Below are 20,000 nucleotides of genomic sequence, written 5' to 3' on the forward strand. Positions count from 1 at the left end.
TATTATCTCTGTATCTTATTGCATTAGCGTAAACGAAGATAATCTCTCTCTCTCTCTCTCTCTCTCTCTCTCTCTCATTGCATTAATGTGAACGAAGATCTCTCTCTCTCTCTCTCTCTCTCTCTCTCTCATTGCATTGGTGTAAACGAAGATATCTCTCTCTCTCTCTCTCTCTCTCTCTCTCTCTCTCATTGCATTAGAGTGAATGGATATTATCTATATCTTTCATTGCATTAATGTGTACGAAGATCTCTCTCTCTCTCTCTCTCTCTCTCTCTCTCATTGCATTGCAATGAATGGATATTATTTCTATCTCTCATTGCATTAATGTGTACGAAGATCTCTCTCTCTCTCTCTCTCTCTCTCTCTCTCTCTCTCATTGAATTAGAATAGAGGCCATCTTTCTCTTTTATTGATCAGTGTGAATAGATCTCTCTCTCTCTCTCATCTCTGTCTCTCATTGCATTGGTGTAAACGAAGATCTCTCTCTCTCTCTCTCTCTCTCTCTCTCTCTCATCTCTGTATCTCATTGCATTGGTGTAAACGAAGATATCTCTCTCTCTCTCTCTCTCTCTCTCTCTCTCTCTCATTGAATTAGAATGAACAGAGATCATCTTTCTCTTTCACTGATCGGTGTGAAGAATAGATTTCTCTCTTTCTTCTCTATCTCAAATTACATTAGTGTAAACGAAGATAATCTCTCTCTCTCTCTCTCTCTCTCTCTCTCTCTCTCATTGAATTAGAATGAACAGAGATCATCTTTCTCTTTCACTGATCGGTGTGAAGAATAGATTTCTCTCTTTCTTCTCTATCTCAAATTACATTAGTGTAAACGAAGATAATCTCTCTCTCTCTCTCTCTCTCTCTCTCTCTCTCTCTCTCTCATTGAATTAGAATGAACAGAGATCATCTTTCTCTTTCACTGATCGGTGTGAAGAATAGATTTCTCTCTTTCTTCTCTATCTCAAATTACATTAGTGTAAACGAAGATAATCTCTCTCTCTCTCTCTCTCTCTCTCTCTCTCTCTCATTGAATTAGAATGAACAGATATCATCTCTCCCTATCTCATTGCATTAATGTGTACGAAGATATCTCTCTCTCTCTCTCTCTCTCTCTCTCTCTCTCTCTCTCTCTCAGTAATCTCACACGCCATCTGATGGTGCTTTCTCAAACGAAAAATACTCTTACAAACCGGACAGTCGTGCACCGAGTCAATTTTTTCCGTTGTTTCCCTTCTTACCTCGCAGTGCAACCTCTGGTTGGTGTCATACTCGATATCTCCTTTTCTGTCTCTGCAGAAATCTTTATTTTACTTTCCTTAGGACTTTTTTATTTTTGCGGAAGGGGAAGAATAATTGAATGGCCTTCAGGGGGTAATGGTGGGGCGGGGGAGTGTTTAGAGGAGGGGGGGTTGGTTAGGGGAGGGGGCGGGGGAGTGTTTAGAGGAGGGGGGGGTTGGTTAGGGGAGGGGGCGGGTGTTAGTTAGTGTAGAGGGCAAAGGTGAATATCTCCCGATATCATCATGTCAGACGGCATTTCTATGCTTAAAGCTGCCCACGTGTTACGGGTCTTTCCATGGGCGCTTATCACCTCGTCTTTTGCGTCCTCCTCCTCCTCCTCCTCTTCTTCTTCTTCTTCTTCTTCTTCTTCTTCTTCTGCTTCTTTTTTGTTGTGTGTCTTTGCTTTAACATGCTGCACGGAATAGCTTATGTTTATACTTGTAGTTCTATCTTTTTTTTTTTTTATAGTTGCGGTTTCATAAGGGTGTTCATCAATCATGGGATTTTTTCACCAACATACGCACATACTCTGTGTGTTATTTATATATATACATATATATATATATATATATATATATATTATGTATATATATATATATATATATATATATATATATATATATATATATATATATATATATATATATATGAAGAAGTACCTATTTTGTATTGATTAACTAAATTATTACAGGAGTGTTTATTTTCTTTCTTAAAATCAATTTTTCTATCTTCTTCCTTAGATCTTTAAAATAATTTGCTTCTCACCATTCTATGATTGCTTGATTAACATTATAGCGTCTTAAACTAAATTGACTTTTTCTCTGAGAATAACATCCATTTTATTTTTCGATTCTCCATTTGGTCTTCTCCGTGTCTATTTTTTATATTAATTTTTTATAAAAGAATGTGTTCATGATTGTAAGATTGTTTCATTCAGCAAATTCTACAAGCATGTCTCCTCTGTCATTCCTTGTGCCTACTACAAATTTACCTACTGCTGATTCTCCTCTCATCTGTTTACCTAAATTTAGTGTATATATATATATATATATATATATATATATATATATCATCAACTCACATCAATGCTATACAAAAATAGGAAAAGCTGAAGCCAAAGGGAAGAAAGATATAGGAGAGAAAATGCTGACAATGTTACACCTCTGCATTTGGTAAACGTTGTCGTGACAGCTCAAGCCATGAGGATTACTGTTCAAAGTCTATAATTTTTCTCATTACCTAAAAAATCATTGAACACTTGTTTGAACGCCTCTTGAAAAACATCTATTTCCTTATTTGCTTTTATAGGCATAATTTATACTCGATGTTAAAATGTCTATAGTCCATTTCTTTTAGCGATGCATATTTGCACCGACTCGTGGCGGTGCCCTTTTAGCTCGGAAAAGTTTCCGGATCGCTGATTGGTTAGAATTATCTTGTCCAACCAATAAGCGATCTGGAAACTTTTCCGAGCTAAAAGGGCACCGCTGCAAGTATGTGCAAATATGCATCTCTAAAAGAAATGGACTATAGATAACGATACTTTGGCCGTGCCTTAATCTCTTTAAACTCCTAAGGTATGTAAATAGATATTGCCTTTTACATATTCAAGGTTTAAGGACTGAGCTAGAGTTGACCCTAACCACCCGTGTGAATGTTTCATCAAAGAGCTTTATTCCATTTAGAAGGGGGATAGAGGAGCCCCCCTTTATATGCAAGTTGTTGTGGTCTGATTGGTAACGTATCTGCCTGGTGTTTGCCAGTCGGGGGTTCGAGTCCCGCTCAGACTCGTTAGTGCCATTAGTGTCTGCAATCTTACCATCCTTGTGAGCTAAGGTTGGGGGGTTTGGGGGAGCCTACAGGTCTATCTGCTGAGTCATCAGCAGCCACTGCCTGGCCCTCCCTGGTCCTAGCTTGTGTGGAGAGGAGGCTTGGGCGCTGTTCATATGGTCAGTCTCTTGGGCATTGTCCTGATTGGTTGGGCGTTGTCACTGTCCCTTGCCTTTGCCATTCATGAGCGACCTTTAAACCTTTAAACTGAAAGTAGTGAAGAAGTTCAGTCATACTGTACATTCTTTATCATAAATTCCCCAGTAGTAGTAGTAGTAGTAGTAGTAGTAGTAGTAGTAGTAGTAGTATTAACCTTACATTTAATAGGAGGGTGGCCGTGTGTCTGTCATAAACTTCAACATTGACCTTATGACTTTGACCAAGAATTTCAGACTAAATAAAGTTCCAAGTAACTTATGAGTTTAAATATCTTTGCCGAACCAGGGATAATGTCTTCTCCCTTTAGGGGACTAAAGCCGCCATTGCACCTCCCCGTGGTTCACTGTAGGCATTACTTCGACTTTAACTTGTTTTTAGCTTTCCATTTTACTTCCGTTCACGCTTCCATTCGTCTATCTTGGTGTTGTACCAACCGTGTGTCACACGATCGTACATAAAATATTTTGTATATATTATGCTTGTATCTGCGCTCTTCCCTCGCACTAAAAAGAACCAGAATAAACATGTCTGCGTGTTTCCTCTCTAACATTGTCTGTCTCTCGAACATGTATTTTCCTGTTGCCTTGAGGTTTTGTATATAAAGGAGAGTGTTCTTTAATAAAGTTAATCAGTTGATTGCATCCTGCCTTTGAGTCATAACCTTTCTCTCGGCCGTCACAGTGTCCAACTTCTAGTACAACTGCAGCCACTAACACTTCTTTCATCTCAGGACCAAGTGGCCTTCCTGGACCCAGCAGTGGGCTTTTACCAAATTCTATAAATCATTTCAAACCAAAATATGATCTTCAACATTTCGTGGTCTTAATTTTGTTAGAGAGAAGATAGTTGGTGCTCGGTTAAGGAAAAGTAGTTTAAAAAAAGAGTATCAGAATGTATGTTTGTTTTTTGTGTGTTGTTGCCAAAAAGATAAATATTTTCTTTCGTTTATTGAATTACCTTTATAATTACATCGTTGAAGTTTCGGTATTACACTATTAAGGAATAATATACATTACCCGTTTACAAATATATTCATCCATGTTTTTTATCCACCATAAAAATCCTATCTTTATTTCATAGCGTCCTTGTTTATTTATTACCTCCGACAATTTGGGAGCGGAAAATTGATTTGCCAGTCATGAACTTATATGCGAGCAATCTTCCCCGACTCGAAAACATCACACAAATGTCACACATAGGGACAAGCAATCCGGGAAAAATAAATTACACGCACAGGTGGTCAGGTCGTGGTGACAGAAAGGCCTCGAAATTCTCGTCAAGTATAATTTGATTTTTGTCAGCTCTGCCAGAATAGTGGAAAGCAGCAGCTCCCCTGCGCGACCTCAGAAAACTCTCGCCGCTAGATGTCACTTTTCGGGTATACGACTCGATTTCAGTGTCGTCTTTCTGTGACATCTTTGACGCGACTTCGCTCATTTCTTGCAACTTGGTGATTTGGGAAGAGCTAGTCATGGTAGCCCCGAAGCTTCCTTGCGTTGGGTTATGAATGGATTGACGCTTGAGAAATGATACCCTTAAGGGGATTGGGTAGTCTGTCACTCGATTTTTTTCCCTATTCGACTTACGCTCCTTTAATTGTTAGACTGATAAACGAACAGAGCTCAGTAATGACCCACATATGACAGCAATTTGAACATAAAAATTGTCCCAAAACAGACAAACGACTGGAAGATGCACATGAAAATTATCCAAAATGTCTTTCGAAGAAAATTACTTTAATGTAAAAACTATTCATGTATTCGATGACCGTGACGGGCAGGTAGAGTTAAAGCTAAGACTGCAGTAAAAAAAAAAAAAAAGACACACACACACACCTATTGGCATTAAGCTAGCGATAGTCAGGTCCCCTTTGTAAGTTCAAATACATATTTCATGTCGGATTTATATTGGATGCGTGTCAAAAGTTTTCCTCAATACTCTGGTACTCATTTCAATTTATTTGATATTCATTTCAAACGTTCTTATAGAGACCGGATAAAATGATAGAGAAAGCATTTCTCCTTAATATCGTTCCTTATCGCTTGAACGACTTCAGTATGAGAACGGTAGCTAGAAGTATGTACCGAGGAGCTTAATATTTTAAGTAGCTTATTATATTTCCTCCTAAATATAGATTACTTACTCTCTCTCTCTCTCTCTCTCTCTCTCTCTCTCTCTCTCTCTCTCTCTCTCTCTCTCTCTCTTGCTTATTGTATTTCCTCCTGAATATAGATTACTTAGCTCTCTCTCATTGTATTTCCTCCTAAATATAGATTACATAGCTCTCTCTCTCTCTCTCTCTCTCTCTCTCTCTCTCTCTCTCTCTCTCTCTCTCTCTCTCTCTTGTATTTCCTCCTAAATATAGATTACTTTGCTCTCACTCTCTCTCTCTCTCTCTCTCTCTCTCTCTCTCTCTCTCTCTCTCTCTCTCTCTCTTGCTTATTGTATTTCCTCCTAAATATAGATTACTTAGTCTCTCTCTCTCTCTCTCTCTCTCTCTCTCTCTCTCTCTCTCTCTCTCTCTCTCTCTCTCTCTCTCTCTCATTTGATACATTTTTTGATAAAGCGAAAAACTTGTGTTCTCAGGAGATATTTTTGGCGCTTTTTGTGGAGCACAAACTTTGCAGCATAAAGTATTCATGAGTAGTATGCTCTAATACCATCAAACTTTAAACTTTAAACGATTTACATATCAGTTGGTCTATGTATAGGTTTGGTTTATTTATTATCAATTTTTGTTAAGTTCATGTTGTGAAAATTGAGTATTGGATGGTAAAGAGTCTTAATCCCGAATAGCGTTTTTTTTTTTTTTTTTTTTTTTTTTTTTTTTTTTTTTTTTTTTCCAAGCAGGGTCATATTGGCCAAATTCTATAATTCTAAACTAATACCACGCATCCTTCCCTTTAGTAACTAGAGTGGCACTTAGTAAAGAGCAGCCCTCCGCCGCGGCAGTTTATCTCTCAACCTTTTGCTTGAACTTGACCTTGACCTTTGACCTTAACATGTATTAATTGGCGTGGATTTTCATACACTCAAATATGAACCAAGTTTGAAGTCTCTGTGACAACGATGTCCAAACTGTTTGGCTGATAACGTGAAGTGGACATTTTGCTTGACCGTGACCTTGACCTTGACCTTCGACTTTGATTTTCGAAAAATTTAATAATATCCAGCTTTTTACATAACAGTTAATCCCTGCAAGTTTGATTACTATATGATTAAAATTATGACCAGGAAGCTTTTCACAAACAAACACACACAAACAGAGGGTAAAACATAAACCTCCCTCCAACTTCGTTGGCGGAGTTATAAGTAGAACGTAAGAAATACGTCGCGTGATAGAACATCGATATTCTATTTGTGAATAGTCCAAGGCCAAAAGAATATATGAGAACTTACGGAATAGTCCAACAACCTGCGAGTGTCGTTCATTTCCCGGTCCCCTCGTTCAGCATTGTCCATTTCAACCTTGTCAGAGTAGTTCTTCGTCATTGCGTCTGCCCCGTTTCGCAGACAGGTATGGAATCTCATAAGGTGAGCATTGTGCCTTGGTTGTGCCTGTTAAATCTAGGCGGAAGATTCAAGTTAGCGAACATGATTGTTGCATTCCTTAATGACGTTTTCGTCATACGATGTTAACGTTTAATGACCTGTGTTACATGTTTTGATTGCCTATACAATTTCGTCATACTATATATACGTTTAATTGCCTAGTCTATGTTACATGTTTTGATTGCCCACTCATATAATGAAATACAATTTTATAGTGCAAATAAAATATTAGACCATGTACACTCAACTCTTATATTGGTTTGATTGGATTACATATGTACATGTTATCAGTAAAAGTTATTTAACTTTCTTCCGTCATATCTTTCGTCAATCTACCTTTTACTTATGTTTCTATATAATTTTCATGATTCTGTGTTTTTAATCTAACAAATACAATTGTAATTGAAGCATTTCGCTTAATTATTTGCACATTTCTGTGCATCTTATTAGTACACACATTCGTGCAATAACCTTGGTGAAATTAAGCTCATGATTGAATACCGGAAGTTGAATTATAATAATTTTGTTGTTGATCACTTTCATGATTTTGTTTATTCATTATAAGTCTGCCATTTCATTATTATTTATTATTATTATTATTATTATTATTATTATTATTATGTCATGCGTGGTCAATTACCATATCCATTCATCAGGTCCTATTAATTATTTTGATATAGGTAATTGTGATTTTCAGTGATTTTTGTGTTATGATAATATCGTATGGATTTTAATTAAATTATACATTTTATAATGAAATTCCTCTAGTTAATGATATGAGGTTTATGCCATAATAGATTTTAGTGTTGTTAATGTATTTTCAATCTGTATAATGAAAAAAAAATTAAAAGAATTAATACATAATGTCGCGTGAAGATACGCATTTCACCCTTTGTATTTAATTCACACAAGATATCTACTAATGTGTAACGAGATTAAAATCATTGGAGAGAGAGAGAGAGAGAGAGAGAGAGAGAGAGAGAGAGAGAGAGAGAGAGAGAGAGAGAGAGAGAATACAATTGGGGTCCGCACCAGAGTCGAGTAAATGCACGCTTTTAAAGAAAGGTTTGTAAACTGTCGTTGTAGCTGTTAAAGAATGAATGCTAGTTGATCATTTAATGTATATTCAACTCCTTCGAAGTATGACGTGCAGTTGGTAGGGTTACGACCGTGAAGCATTACATGTATTAGCTTGATCATTTAATGTATATTTAACTCCTTTGAAGTATTACATGAATAATCATTTATTTACAATGAACAAATAGTCCCAGCAAATGATACCCTATTCATTGTTAGCATTTTTAGAATTGAATTGGTGAATGAGGAGCATCCCACATGTTAAAAATCTGTCCAGTGTTTTTATTGATCGCCTACCCATAGTTTTTTTTTTTTTCTTTTTTCAATAACTTGATGGGCAATTGCGAGGTACATTTTTTTTCTTGGTGTCGAAAGTTTTTACTTTGTAGAGTGCGTGTCAGTTTCCCTTTACTCAAAAAGGGCTCTGGGGGACCCACAGGATTTGCTTGGCATGTGCAGTAAACTTCAATAGTCCGCAAACAATCGCTGATAATCACTCTTCCATATTGTGTGTGTTAGGTTCGCCGACGTAAGAGTCTGTCTGAAGACTTTAATTTGATTGTACTTTTCGACTACTTAAAAGAGGTAAAATAACTTTATCGATTAAAACGAACTTCTTTCTTCTTTTCCCTCTAGGTGCCTCCTTCTGGTGTCTGTTGGACATTGTGCCCATCAAGAACGAGAAGAGGGAGGTGGTCCTCTTTTTGGCTTCTCACAAGGATGTCACCAACTCGAAGCTCGAGGAGATGGACCTCTACTCCAGCTACGAAAATGGAGGTGAGTGGAGTCCTATTGGTAGAACGCTGTTCCCGGAAAAGTGGTGATATTATTGACATATAAAGATGGGAATTGCTAGAGGTTTAGTGACACATAAGGATGACAATTGACAGGAGGTTTTATTGACCGATTAGGATGATAACACTTAATGGGAGGTGACATACAAGAATGAAAATTGACGGAAGGGTAGTGACAGATAAGGATGAGAATTGACGGTAGGTTGGTGACATAAAAGGATGAGAATTGACAGGAGCTTAGGGACAAGAGGTTAGTGACAGATAAAGATGAGAATTTATGGGTGGTTAGTGACAGATGAAGAAGAGAATTGATGGGAGATTGGTAATATATAATGCTGAAAATTGACAGGAGATTAGTGACGGATAATGGTGAGAATTGACGGAAGGTTAGGGACAGACGAGTATGATGAGAATTGACGGGAGGTTGGTGACATACAAGAATGAGAATTAACGGGAGGTTGGTGACATATAATGATGACAATTGACGGGAGGTTAGGGACAGACAAGTATATTGAGAATTGACGGAAGGTTTGTGACATACAAGGATGAGAATTGACGGGAGGTTGGTGACATATAATGATGACAATTGACGGGAGGTTGGTGACATATAATGATGACAATTGACGGGAGGTTAGGGACAGACGAGTATGATGAGAATTGACGGAAGGTTGGTGACATACAAGGATGAGAATTGACGGGAGGTTGGTGACATACAAGGATGAGAATTGACGGGAGGTTGGTGACATACAAGGATAAGAATTGACAGGAGGTTGGTGACATACAAGGATGAGAATTGACGGGAGGTTGGTGACATATAATGATGACAATTGACGGGAGGTTAGGGACAGACGAGTATGATGAGAATTGACGGGAGGTTGGTGACATATAACGATGACAATTGACGGGAGGTTAGGGCCAGACGAGTATGATGAGAATTGACGGAAGGTTGGTGACATATAATGATGACAATTGACGGGAGGTTGGTGACATATAATGATGAGAATTGACGGGTGGTTGGTGACATATAATGATGACAATTGACGGGAGGTTAGGGACAGACGAGTATGATGAGAATTGACGGGAGGTTGGTGACATATAATGATGACAATTGACGGGAGGTTAGGGCCAGACGAGTATGATGAGAATTGACGGAAGGTTGGTGACATACAAGGATGAGAATTGACGGGAGGTTGGTGACATATAATGATGACAATTGACGGGAGGTTGGTGACATATAATGATGACAATTGACGGGAGGTTAGGGACAGACGAGTATGATGAGAATTGACGGGAGGTTGGTGACATACAAGGATGAGAATTAACGGGAAGTTGGTGACATATAATGATGACAATTGACGGGAGGTTGGTGACATACAAGGATGAGAATTGACGGGAGGTTGGTGGCATACAAGGATGAGAATTGACGGGAGGTTGGTGACATATAATGATGACAATTAACGGGAGGTTAGTGACAGACGAGTATGATGAGAATTGACGGGAGGTTGGTGACATACAAGGATGAGAATTGACGGGAGGTTGGTGACATAATGATGACAATTGACGGGAGGTTAGGGACATACGAGTATGATGAGAATTGACGGGAGGTTGGTGACATACAAGGATGAGAATTGACGGGAAGTTGGTGACATATAATGATGACAATTGACGGGAGGTTGGTGACATACAAGGATGAGAATTGACGGGAGGTTGGTGACAGACAAGGATGAGAATTGACGGGAGGTTGGTGACATACAAGGATGAGAATTGACGGGAGGTTGGTGACATGTAATGATGACAATTGACGGTAGGTTAGGGACAGACGAGTATGATGAGAATTGACGGGAGGTTGGTGACATACTAGGATGAGAATTGACGGGAGGTTGGTGACATACAAGGATGAGAATTGACGGGAGGTTAGGGACAGATGAGTGTGATGAGAATTGACAGGAGGTTGGTGACAGAAGAGTATGATGAAAATTGACGGGAGGTTAGGGACAGACGAGTATGATGAGAATTGACGGGAGGTTGGTGACATACAAGGATGAGAATTGACGGGAGGTTGGTGACATGTAATGATGACAATTGACGGTAGGTTAGGGACAGACGAGTATGATGAGAATTGACGGGAGGTTGGTGACATACAAGAATGAGAATTAACGGGAGGTTGGTGACATATAATGATGACAATTGACGGGAGGTTAGGGACAGACAAGTATGTTGAGAATTGACGGAAGGTTGGTGACATACAGGGATGAGAATTGACGGGAGGTTGGTGACATATAATGATGACAATTGACGGGAGGTTGGTGACATATAATGATGACAATTGACGGGAGGTTAGGGACAGACGAGTATGATGAGAATTGACGGGAGGTTTGTGACATACAAGGATGAGAATTGACGGGAGGTTGGTGACATACAAGGATGAGAATTGACAGGAGGTTGGTGACATACAAGGATGAGAATTGACGGGAGGTTGGTGACATATAATGATGACAATTGACGGGAGGTTAGGGACAGACGAGTATGATGAGAATTGATGGGAGGTTGGTGACATATAATGATGACAATTGACGGGAGGTTAGGGCCAGACGAGTATGATGAGAATTGACGGAAGGTTGGTGACATACAAGGATGAGAATTGACGGGAGGTTGGTGACAGAAGAGTATGATGAGAATTGACGGGAGGTTGGTGACATATAATGATGACAATTGACGGGAGGTTAGGGACAGACGAGTATGATGAGAATTGACGGGAGGTTAGGGACAGACGAGTATGATGAGAATTGACGGGAGGTTGGTGACATACAAGGATGAGAATTGACGGGAAGTTGGTGACATATAATGATGAGAATTGACGGGAGGTTGGTGACATACAAGGATGAGAATTAACGGGAGGTTGGTGACATAAAAGGATGAGAATTGACGGGAGGTTGGTGACATATAATGATGACAATTGACGGGAGGTTAGGGACAGATGAGTATGATGACAATTGACGAGAGGTTGGTGACATACAAGGATGAGAATTGACGGGAGGTTGGTGACATATAATGATGACAATTGACGGGAGGTTAGGGACATACGAGTATGATGAGAATTGATGGGAGGTTGGTGACATACAAGGATGAGAATTGACGGGAGGTTGGTGACATATAATGATGACAATTGACGGTAGGTTAGGGACAGACGAGTATGATGAGAATTGACGGGAGGTTGGTAACATACAAGGATGACAATTGACGGGAGGTTGGTGACATACAAGGATGAGAATTGACGAGAGGTTGGTGACATATAATGATGACAATTGACGGGAGGTTGGTGACATATAATGATGACAATTGACGGGAGGTTGGTGACATACAAGGATGAGAATTGACGGGAGGTTGGTGACATGTAATGATGACAATTGACGGTAGGTTAGGGACAGACGAGTATGATGAGAATTGACGGGAGGTTGGTGACATACTAGGATGAGAATTGACGGGAGGTTGGTGACATACAAGGATGAGAATTGACGGGAGGTTAGGGACAGATGAGTATGATGAGAATTGACAGGAGGTTGGTGACAGAAGAGTATGATGAGAATTGACGGGAGGTTGGTGACATATAATGATGACAATTAACGGGAGGTTAGGGACAGACGAGTATGATGAGAATTGACGGGAGGTTGGTGACATACAAGGATGAGAATTGACGGGAGGTTGGTGACATGTAATGATGACAATTGACGGTAGGTTAGGGACAAACGAGTATGATGAGAATTGACGGGAGGTTGGTGACATACTAGGATGAGAATTGACGGGAGGTTGGTGACATACAAGGATGAGAATTGACGGGAGGTTAGGGACAGATGAGTATGATGAGAATTGACGGGAGGTTGGTGACAGAAGAGTATGATGAGAATTGACGTGAGGTTGGTGACATATAATGATGACAATTGACGGTAGGTTAGGGACAGACGAGTATGATGAGAATTGACGGGAGGTTGGTAACATACAAGGATGAGAATTGACGGGAGGTTGGTGACAAATAATGATGACAATTGACAGTAGGTTAGGGACAGACAAGTATGATGAGAATTGACGGGAGGTTGGTGACATACTAGGATGAGAATTGACGGGAGGTTGGTGACATACAAGGATGAGAATTGACGGGAGGTTAGGGACAGATGAGTATGATGAGAATTGACAGGAGGTTGGTGACAGAAGAGTATGATGAGAATTGATGGGAGGTTGGTGACATATAATTATGACAATTGACGGGATGTTAGGGACAGACGAGTATGATGAGAATTGACGGGAGGTTGGTGACATACAAGGATGAGAATTGACGGGAGGTTGGTGACATACAAGGATGAGAATTGACGGGAGGTTGGTGACATATAATGATGACAATTGACGGGAGGTTAGGGACAGACGAGTATGATGAGAATTGACGGGAGGTTGGTGACATACAAGGATGAGAATTGACGGGAGGTTGGTGACATGTAATGATGACAATTGACGGGAGGTTAGGGACAGACGAGTATGATGAGAATTGACGGGAGGTTGGTGACATACAAGGATGAGAATTGACGGGAGGTTGGTGACATGTAATGATGACAATTGACGGTAGGTTAGGGACAGACGAGTATGATGAGAATTGACGGGAGGTAGGTGACATACTAGGATGAGAATTGACGGAAGGTTGGTGACATACAAGGATGAGAATTGACGGGAGGTTAGGGACAGATGAGTATGATGAGAATTGACGGGAGGTTGGTGACATACAAAGATGAGAATTGACGGGAGGTTGGTGACAGAAGAGTATGATGAGAATTGACGGGAAGTTGGTGACATATAATGATGACAATTGACGGGAGGTTAGGGACAGATGAGTATGATGAGAATTGACGGGAGGTTGGTGACATACAAGGATGAGAATTGACGTGAGGTTGGTGACATACAAGGATGAGAATTGACGGGAGGTTGGTGACATATAATGATGACAATTGACGGGAGGTTAGGGACAGACGAGTATGATGAGAAATGACGGGAGGTTGGTGACATACAAGGATGAGAATTGACGTGAGGTTGGTGACATATAATGATGACAATTGACGGTAGGGTAGGGACATACGAGTATGATGAGAATTGACGGGAGGTTGGTGACATACAAGGATGAGAATTGACGGGAGGTTAGGGACAGATGAGTATGATGAGAATTGACGGGAGGTTGGTGACATATAATGATGACAATTGACGGTAGGTTAGGGACAGACGAGTATGATGAGAATTGACGGGAGGTTGGTAACATACAAGGATGAGAATTGACGGGAGGTTGGTGACATGTAATGATGACAATTGACAGTAGGTTAGGGACAGACGAGTATGATGAGAATTGACGGGAGGTTGGTGACATACTAGGATGAGAATTGACGGGAGGTTGGTGACATACAAGGATGAGAATTGACGGGAGGTTAGGGACAGATGAGTATGATGAGAATTGACAGGAGGTTGGTGACAGAAGAGTATGATGAGAATTGATGGGAGGTTGGTGACATATAATTATGACAATTGACGGGATGTTAGGGACAGACGAGTATGATGAGAATTGACGGGAGGTTGGTGACATACAAGGATGAGAATTGACGGGAGGTTGGTGACATACAAGGATGAGAATTGACGGGAGGTTGGTGACATATAATGATGACAATTGACGGGAGGTTAGGGACAGACGAGTATGATGAGAATTGACGGGAGGTTGGTGACATACAAGGATGAGAATTGACGGGAGGTTGGTGACATGTAATGATGACAATTGACGGGAGGTTAGGGACAGACGAGTATGATGAGAATTGACGGGAGGTTGGTGACATACAAGGATGAGAATTGACGGGAGGTTGGTGACATGTAATGATGACAATTGACGGTAGGTTAGGGACAGACGAGTATGATGAGAATTGACGGGAGGTAGGTGACATACTAGGATGAGAATTGACGGAAGGTTGGAGACATACAAGGATGAGAATTGACGGGAGGTTAGGGACAGAGGAGTATGATGAGAATTGACGGGAGGTTGGTGACATACAAAGATGAGAATTGACGGGAGGTTGGTGACAGAAGAGTATGATGAGAATTGACGGGAAGTTGGTGACATATAATGATGACAATTGACGGGAGGTTAGGGACAGATGAGTATGATGAGAATTGACGGGAGGTTGGTGACATACAAGGATGAGAATTGACGTGAGGTTGGTGACATACAAGGATGAGAATTGACGGGAGGTTGGTGACATATAATGATGACAATTGACGGGAGGTTAGGGACAGACGAGTATGATGAGAATTGACGGGAGGTTGGTGACATACAAGGATGAGAATTGACGTGAGGTTGGTGACATATAATGATGACAATTGACGGTAGGGTAGGGACATACGAGTATGATGAGAATTGACGGGAGGTTGGTGACATACAAGGATGAGAATTGACGGGAGGTTAGGGACAGATGAGTATGATGAGAATTGACAGGAGGTTGGTGACAGAAGAGTATGATGAGAATTGACGGGAGGTTGGTGACATATAATGATGACAATTGACGGGAGGTTAGGGACAGACGAGTATGATGAGAATTGACGGGAGGTTGGTGACATACAAGGATGAGAATTGACGGGAGGTTGGTGACATATAATGATGACAATTGACGGTAGGTTAGGGACAGACGAGTATGATGAGAATTGACGGGAGGTTGGTGACATACAAAGATGAGAATTGATGGGAGGTTGGTGACATACAAGGATGAGAATTGACGGGAGGTTAGGGACAGATGAGTATGATGAGAATTGACGGGAGGTTGGTGACATATAATGATGACAATTGACGAGAGGTTAGGGACAGATGAGTATGATGAGAATTGACGGGAGGTTGGTGACATACAAGGATAAGAATTGACGGGAGGTTGGTGACATATAATGATGACAATTGACGGTAGGTTAGGGACAGACGAGTATGATGAGAATTGACGGGAGGTTGGTGACATACAAGGATGAGAATTGACGGGAGGTTGGTGACATACAAGTATGAGAATTGACGGGAGGTTAGGGACAGACGAGTATGATGAGAATTGACAGGTGGTTGGTGACAGAAGAGTATGATGAGAATTGATGGGAGGTTCGTGACATATAATGATGACAATTGACGGGAGGTTAGGGACAGACGAGTATGATGAGAATTGACGGGAGGTTGGTGACATACAAGGATGAGAATTGATGGGAGGTTGGTGACATATAATGATGACAATTGACGGGAGGTTAGGGACAGACGAGTATGATGAGAATTGACGGGAGGTTGGTGACATATAATGATGACAATTGACGGGAGGTTGGTGACGTATAATGATGAGAATTGACGGGAGGTTGGTGACATATAATGATGACAATTGACGGGAAGTTAGGGACAGACAAGTATGATGAGAATTGACGGGAGGTTGGTGACATACAAGGATGAGAATTGACGGGATGTTGGTGACATATAATGATGACAATTGACGGTAGGTTAGGGACAGACGAGTATGATGAGAATTGACGGGAGGTTGGTGACATACATGGATGAGAAATGACGGGAGGTTGGTGACATACAAGGGTGAGAATTGGCGGAAGGTAGGGACAGATGAGTATGATGAGAATAGACAGGAGGTTGGTGACAGAAGAGTATGATGAGAATTGACGGGAGGTTGGTGAGATATAATGATGAGAATTGACGGGAGGTTAGGGACAGACGAGTATGATGAGAATTGACGGGAGGTTGGTGACATATAATGATGACAATTGACGGGAGGTTGGTGACATATAATGATGACAATTGACGTGAAGTTAGGGACAGACTAGTATGATGAGAATTGACGGGAGGTTGGTGACATATAATGATGACAATTGACGTGAAGTTAGGGACAGACTAGTATGATGAGAATTGACGGGAGGTTGGTGACATATAATGATGACAATTGACGTGAAGTTAGGGACAGACTAGTATGATGAGAATTGACGGGAGGTTGGTGACATATAATGATGACAATTGACGTGAAGTTAGGGACAGACTAGTATGATGACAATTGACGGGAGGTTGGTGACATATAATGATGACAATTGACGTGAAGTTAGGGACAGACTAGTATGATGAGAATTGACGGGAGGTTGGTGACATACAAGGATGAGAAATGACTGGAGGTTGGTGACATATAATTATGAGAATTGACGGGAGGTTGGTGACATACAAGGATGAGAAATGACTGGAGGTTGGTGACATATAATTATGAGAATTAACGGGAGGTTAGGGACAGGTGAGTATGATGAGAATTGACAGGAGGTTGGTGACAGAAGAGTATGATGAGAATTGACGGGAGGTTAGTGACATACAAGGATGAGAATTGACGGGAGGTTATCAGATAAAACTGAAAATTGACGGGAGGGGTGACAGAAAAGGATGAAAATTGACGGGAGGGATGAATGATAAGGATGAGAATTGACGGGAAGAAGGAAAAGAGTGGGGAGTTGGGAAACTGATAACCCTTCTTCATTAGTGGTAGGTTGAAGGAATATGTAAAGACGGGACATATCACAATTAAGGAAAAAATGCAAAGGGAAAAATAGTAAATAAGAGTGAAGAAAATTTAGAAATTCTTGTACGATAAATTTTTGCTGGATGATATTGGCAAGGGCAAGTGATCGGTAGTCGATTACAGTTAGGGTGGACACTTGCCCTTTTCTCACTATGATGATGCATTTTACCTTAGGGGTTTTGATGATTAACGACTTCTCGAGTTACCTGCCAATTTTCTTGCTGATCACAAAGGTACTTTATACATGTATACATATTATATAAAAAATATAACTTCCTTGGTGGAGATAGTTATATATATTATAACTGCAATATATATATATATATATATATATATATATATATATATATATATATATATATATATATATATATATTCAATTACCAGATTAAGATTATCATTCTACAACTTGGTCCCAGCTGGAATTAAGTTTCTAGAATACATTGTAGTGATGAGCCCTATAATGGAGGAGGCATACCTATTAGCATTAACTGCATACCTAGTATTACAAACAGGATGGTCCTGTGTGGGGTGCCAATTAGGTGATAACTGAGAGGAGAGGTGAATGCATGCAACCAACATATTTCAACAGACAGCAAGCTGATATACAAGTTTCAGAGGAAGAATGTCACAAAAATTCAAACATGTAGTTTCATGAAAGACAGGCTTAAACGGGTTTTATTAACAGTGAGGTAAAGTGCGAGATATAGAAAAATAAATTTAAGATACCGTTACAATGTACGAGTGTGTGAAACCTTTGCGTTACTTGGCTCCCCCCTAAAAAGGACATACATGTGAAATAGGGCGCCCTGATCTTGAGTGGCGTACTCTAAGTGGGTCATCTGGCTGTAGATATGCGATCAATGAAGAGAGAGTCTTCTTTGCCACGCGGGTTAATTAAGATTGCTTTCGACGTACGATGGCTTACAAGGAAAGGGCCTGTGTAAGGGGGACGTTAGCGGCGGTTTGCTAATGTCTGCAGGAAAACTTGTGGTGCCGAGTGCAGATCTGTCGGTATGTGTTTCTTAGCTGGGGGCTTTTGCAAGTCTGGTGGCATGGAGTAAATTTTCCCACAACATGACGTAGGCACTGGAAGTAGTCAGAGGAAGTTACAGACGAAAAAAATTAGGCTGGAACGACCAACGGGTTGCCATACACCATTTCAGCAGCAAAGACATACAGGGCATCATTAGGAGTGGTCATTAATCCCAGGAGGACCAAGAGAAGCTGAATATAACAATTGGAGTCCTTGCAACGAGTCATCAAAGCTGCTTTGATGGTGCGATGAAAATATTCAACCATTCCGTTGGCAGCAGGGTTTTAAGCGGTTGTCTAATGTGGGGTGATTCCCAGGAGATATACTAATGATGTCCAAAATTGAGAGGAGAAAGTGGTACCCCTGCCAGAAGTAATGTGCTCAGGGATACCAAATCTCGCTATCCCTCCTGAGAGTAAGGAAGATGTACATGAGGTGGACATTGCAGTTTTCATGGGAATGGCTTCAGGCCAACAAGTGGAACGGTCGATAACGGTAAAAAAGTAACCATGTCCTTGTGATGTGAGTAGGGACCCAACAACATAGACGTGAATGTGAGGTTGGGGAAAGGTGCTCACTCCTGTATCAGTGTGTCGATATACTTTTGAAGTTTGGCATGAAGTACAGGTGCAGACCCAGTTCTTAGCATCCTAGGTAATACTGTGTTGAAAGAACTTTGTCTTCAGTAGTTGTACAGTAGAACAGCAAGAAGGATGTGAAAGGCCATGAGTTTAGTCGACACCTGTCGGCGCATGAGAGCAGGTATCCACGTTTTAGGTCTACCAGTACTGATGTCGCAGAGGATTTTGGTGTTGGAGTCGTCGAGGGGGACATCTTCCCAATGGAGGGATATGCAGTATGTCCTACATGCTTGGTACTCTGGATCTTTTCGTTGGGCTTCTGCCAAGATGATGTAATCCAATCCCAGGTGAATGGCGGCCAATGTGTTTTTTGACAGGGCACTGGCAACGTGATTCATTTTCCCTGGGACATGTTGAAGGGTCCAATTGTATTAAGCCAAGGCAGAGATATGTCTGCATTGACCAGGCGTCTGGCTGTCAGTGAATGCCTGCACTGGAGGCATGTGGTGTGTGCGACTGACGAATGGTGTACCTTCCTAGAAATGGCAAAATTGACGAACAGCCAAGTGCACCACCACCAATTTGCAGTCGAAGGTAGAGTACCCGGATTCCGCTTTGGACAGTTTTCTTCTGAAGAAGGCATGATTACTGCACCAATAGCGACGTGTCTGGCATTGGTGGAGAGAAGGAGAAGTGCATGTGGCACAGGAAAAGTGAGACCAGCAGTGGTTGAAAGGGCATTCTTTGCGTTGCAGAAGGTCGCTTCTTGAAGGGGACCCCACTTCAGGTCTTTTGGCTTGCTCTTGAGAGGGGCAAGAGTGGCGGCAGTGGCTGGCAGGAAACGGTGATAATAGTTAATCATGCCCATGAATTCTTGCACTGCTTTGTTTAAAGGTTTAAAGGTCGCTTATGAATGGTAGAGGCAAGGGACATTGACATTGCCCTAGCAATCAAGACAATGCCCTAGAGATTGACCATATATGATCAGCGCCCAAGCCTCCTCTCCACCCAAGCTAGGACCAGGGAGGGCCAGGCAGTGGCTGCTGAAGACTCGGCAGATAGACCTATAGGCTCCCCCAACCCCCCAACCTTA

General features: G+C 41.1%; 1 protein-coding gene across 1 annotated transcript in view; it reads left to right on the top strand.

The window, feature by feature from the left end:
- Positions 1-20,000, top strand: part of Elk (Eag-like K[+] channel) — a 686,579-nt gene that overhangs the window by 545,782 nt on the left and 120,797 nt on the right. The window contains 1 exon segment of the mRNA XM_068356818.1: positions 8,536-8,676. Within this exon segment, the coding sequence (XP_068212919.1) occupies positions 8,536-8,676 (141 nt within the window).

The sequence above is a fragment of the Palaemon carinicauda genome, chromosome 33 (genome assembly GCF_036898095.1).
Source record: "Palaemon carinicauda isolate YSFRI2023 chromosome 33, ASM3689809v2, whole genome shotgun sequence".
Lineage (NCBI taxonomy): Eukaryota > Metazoa > Arthropoda > Malacostraca > Decapoda > Palaemonidae > Palaemon > Palaemon carinicauda.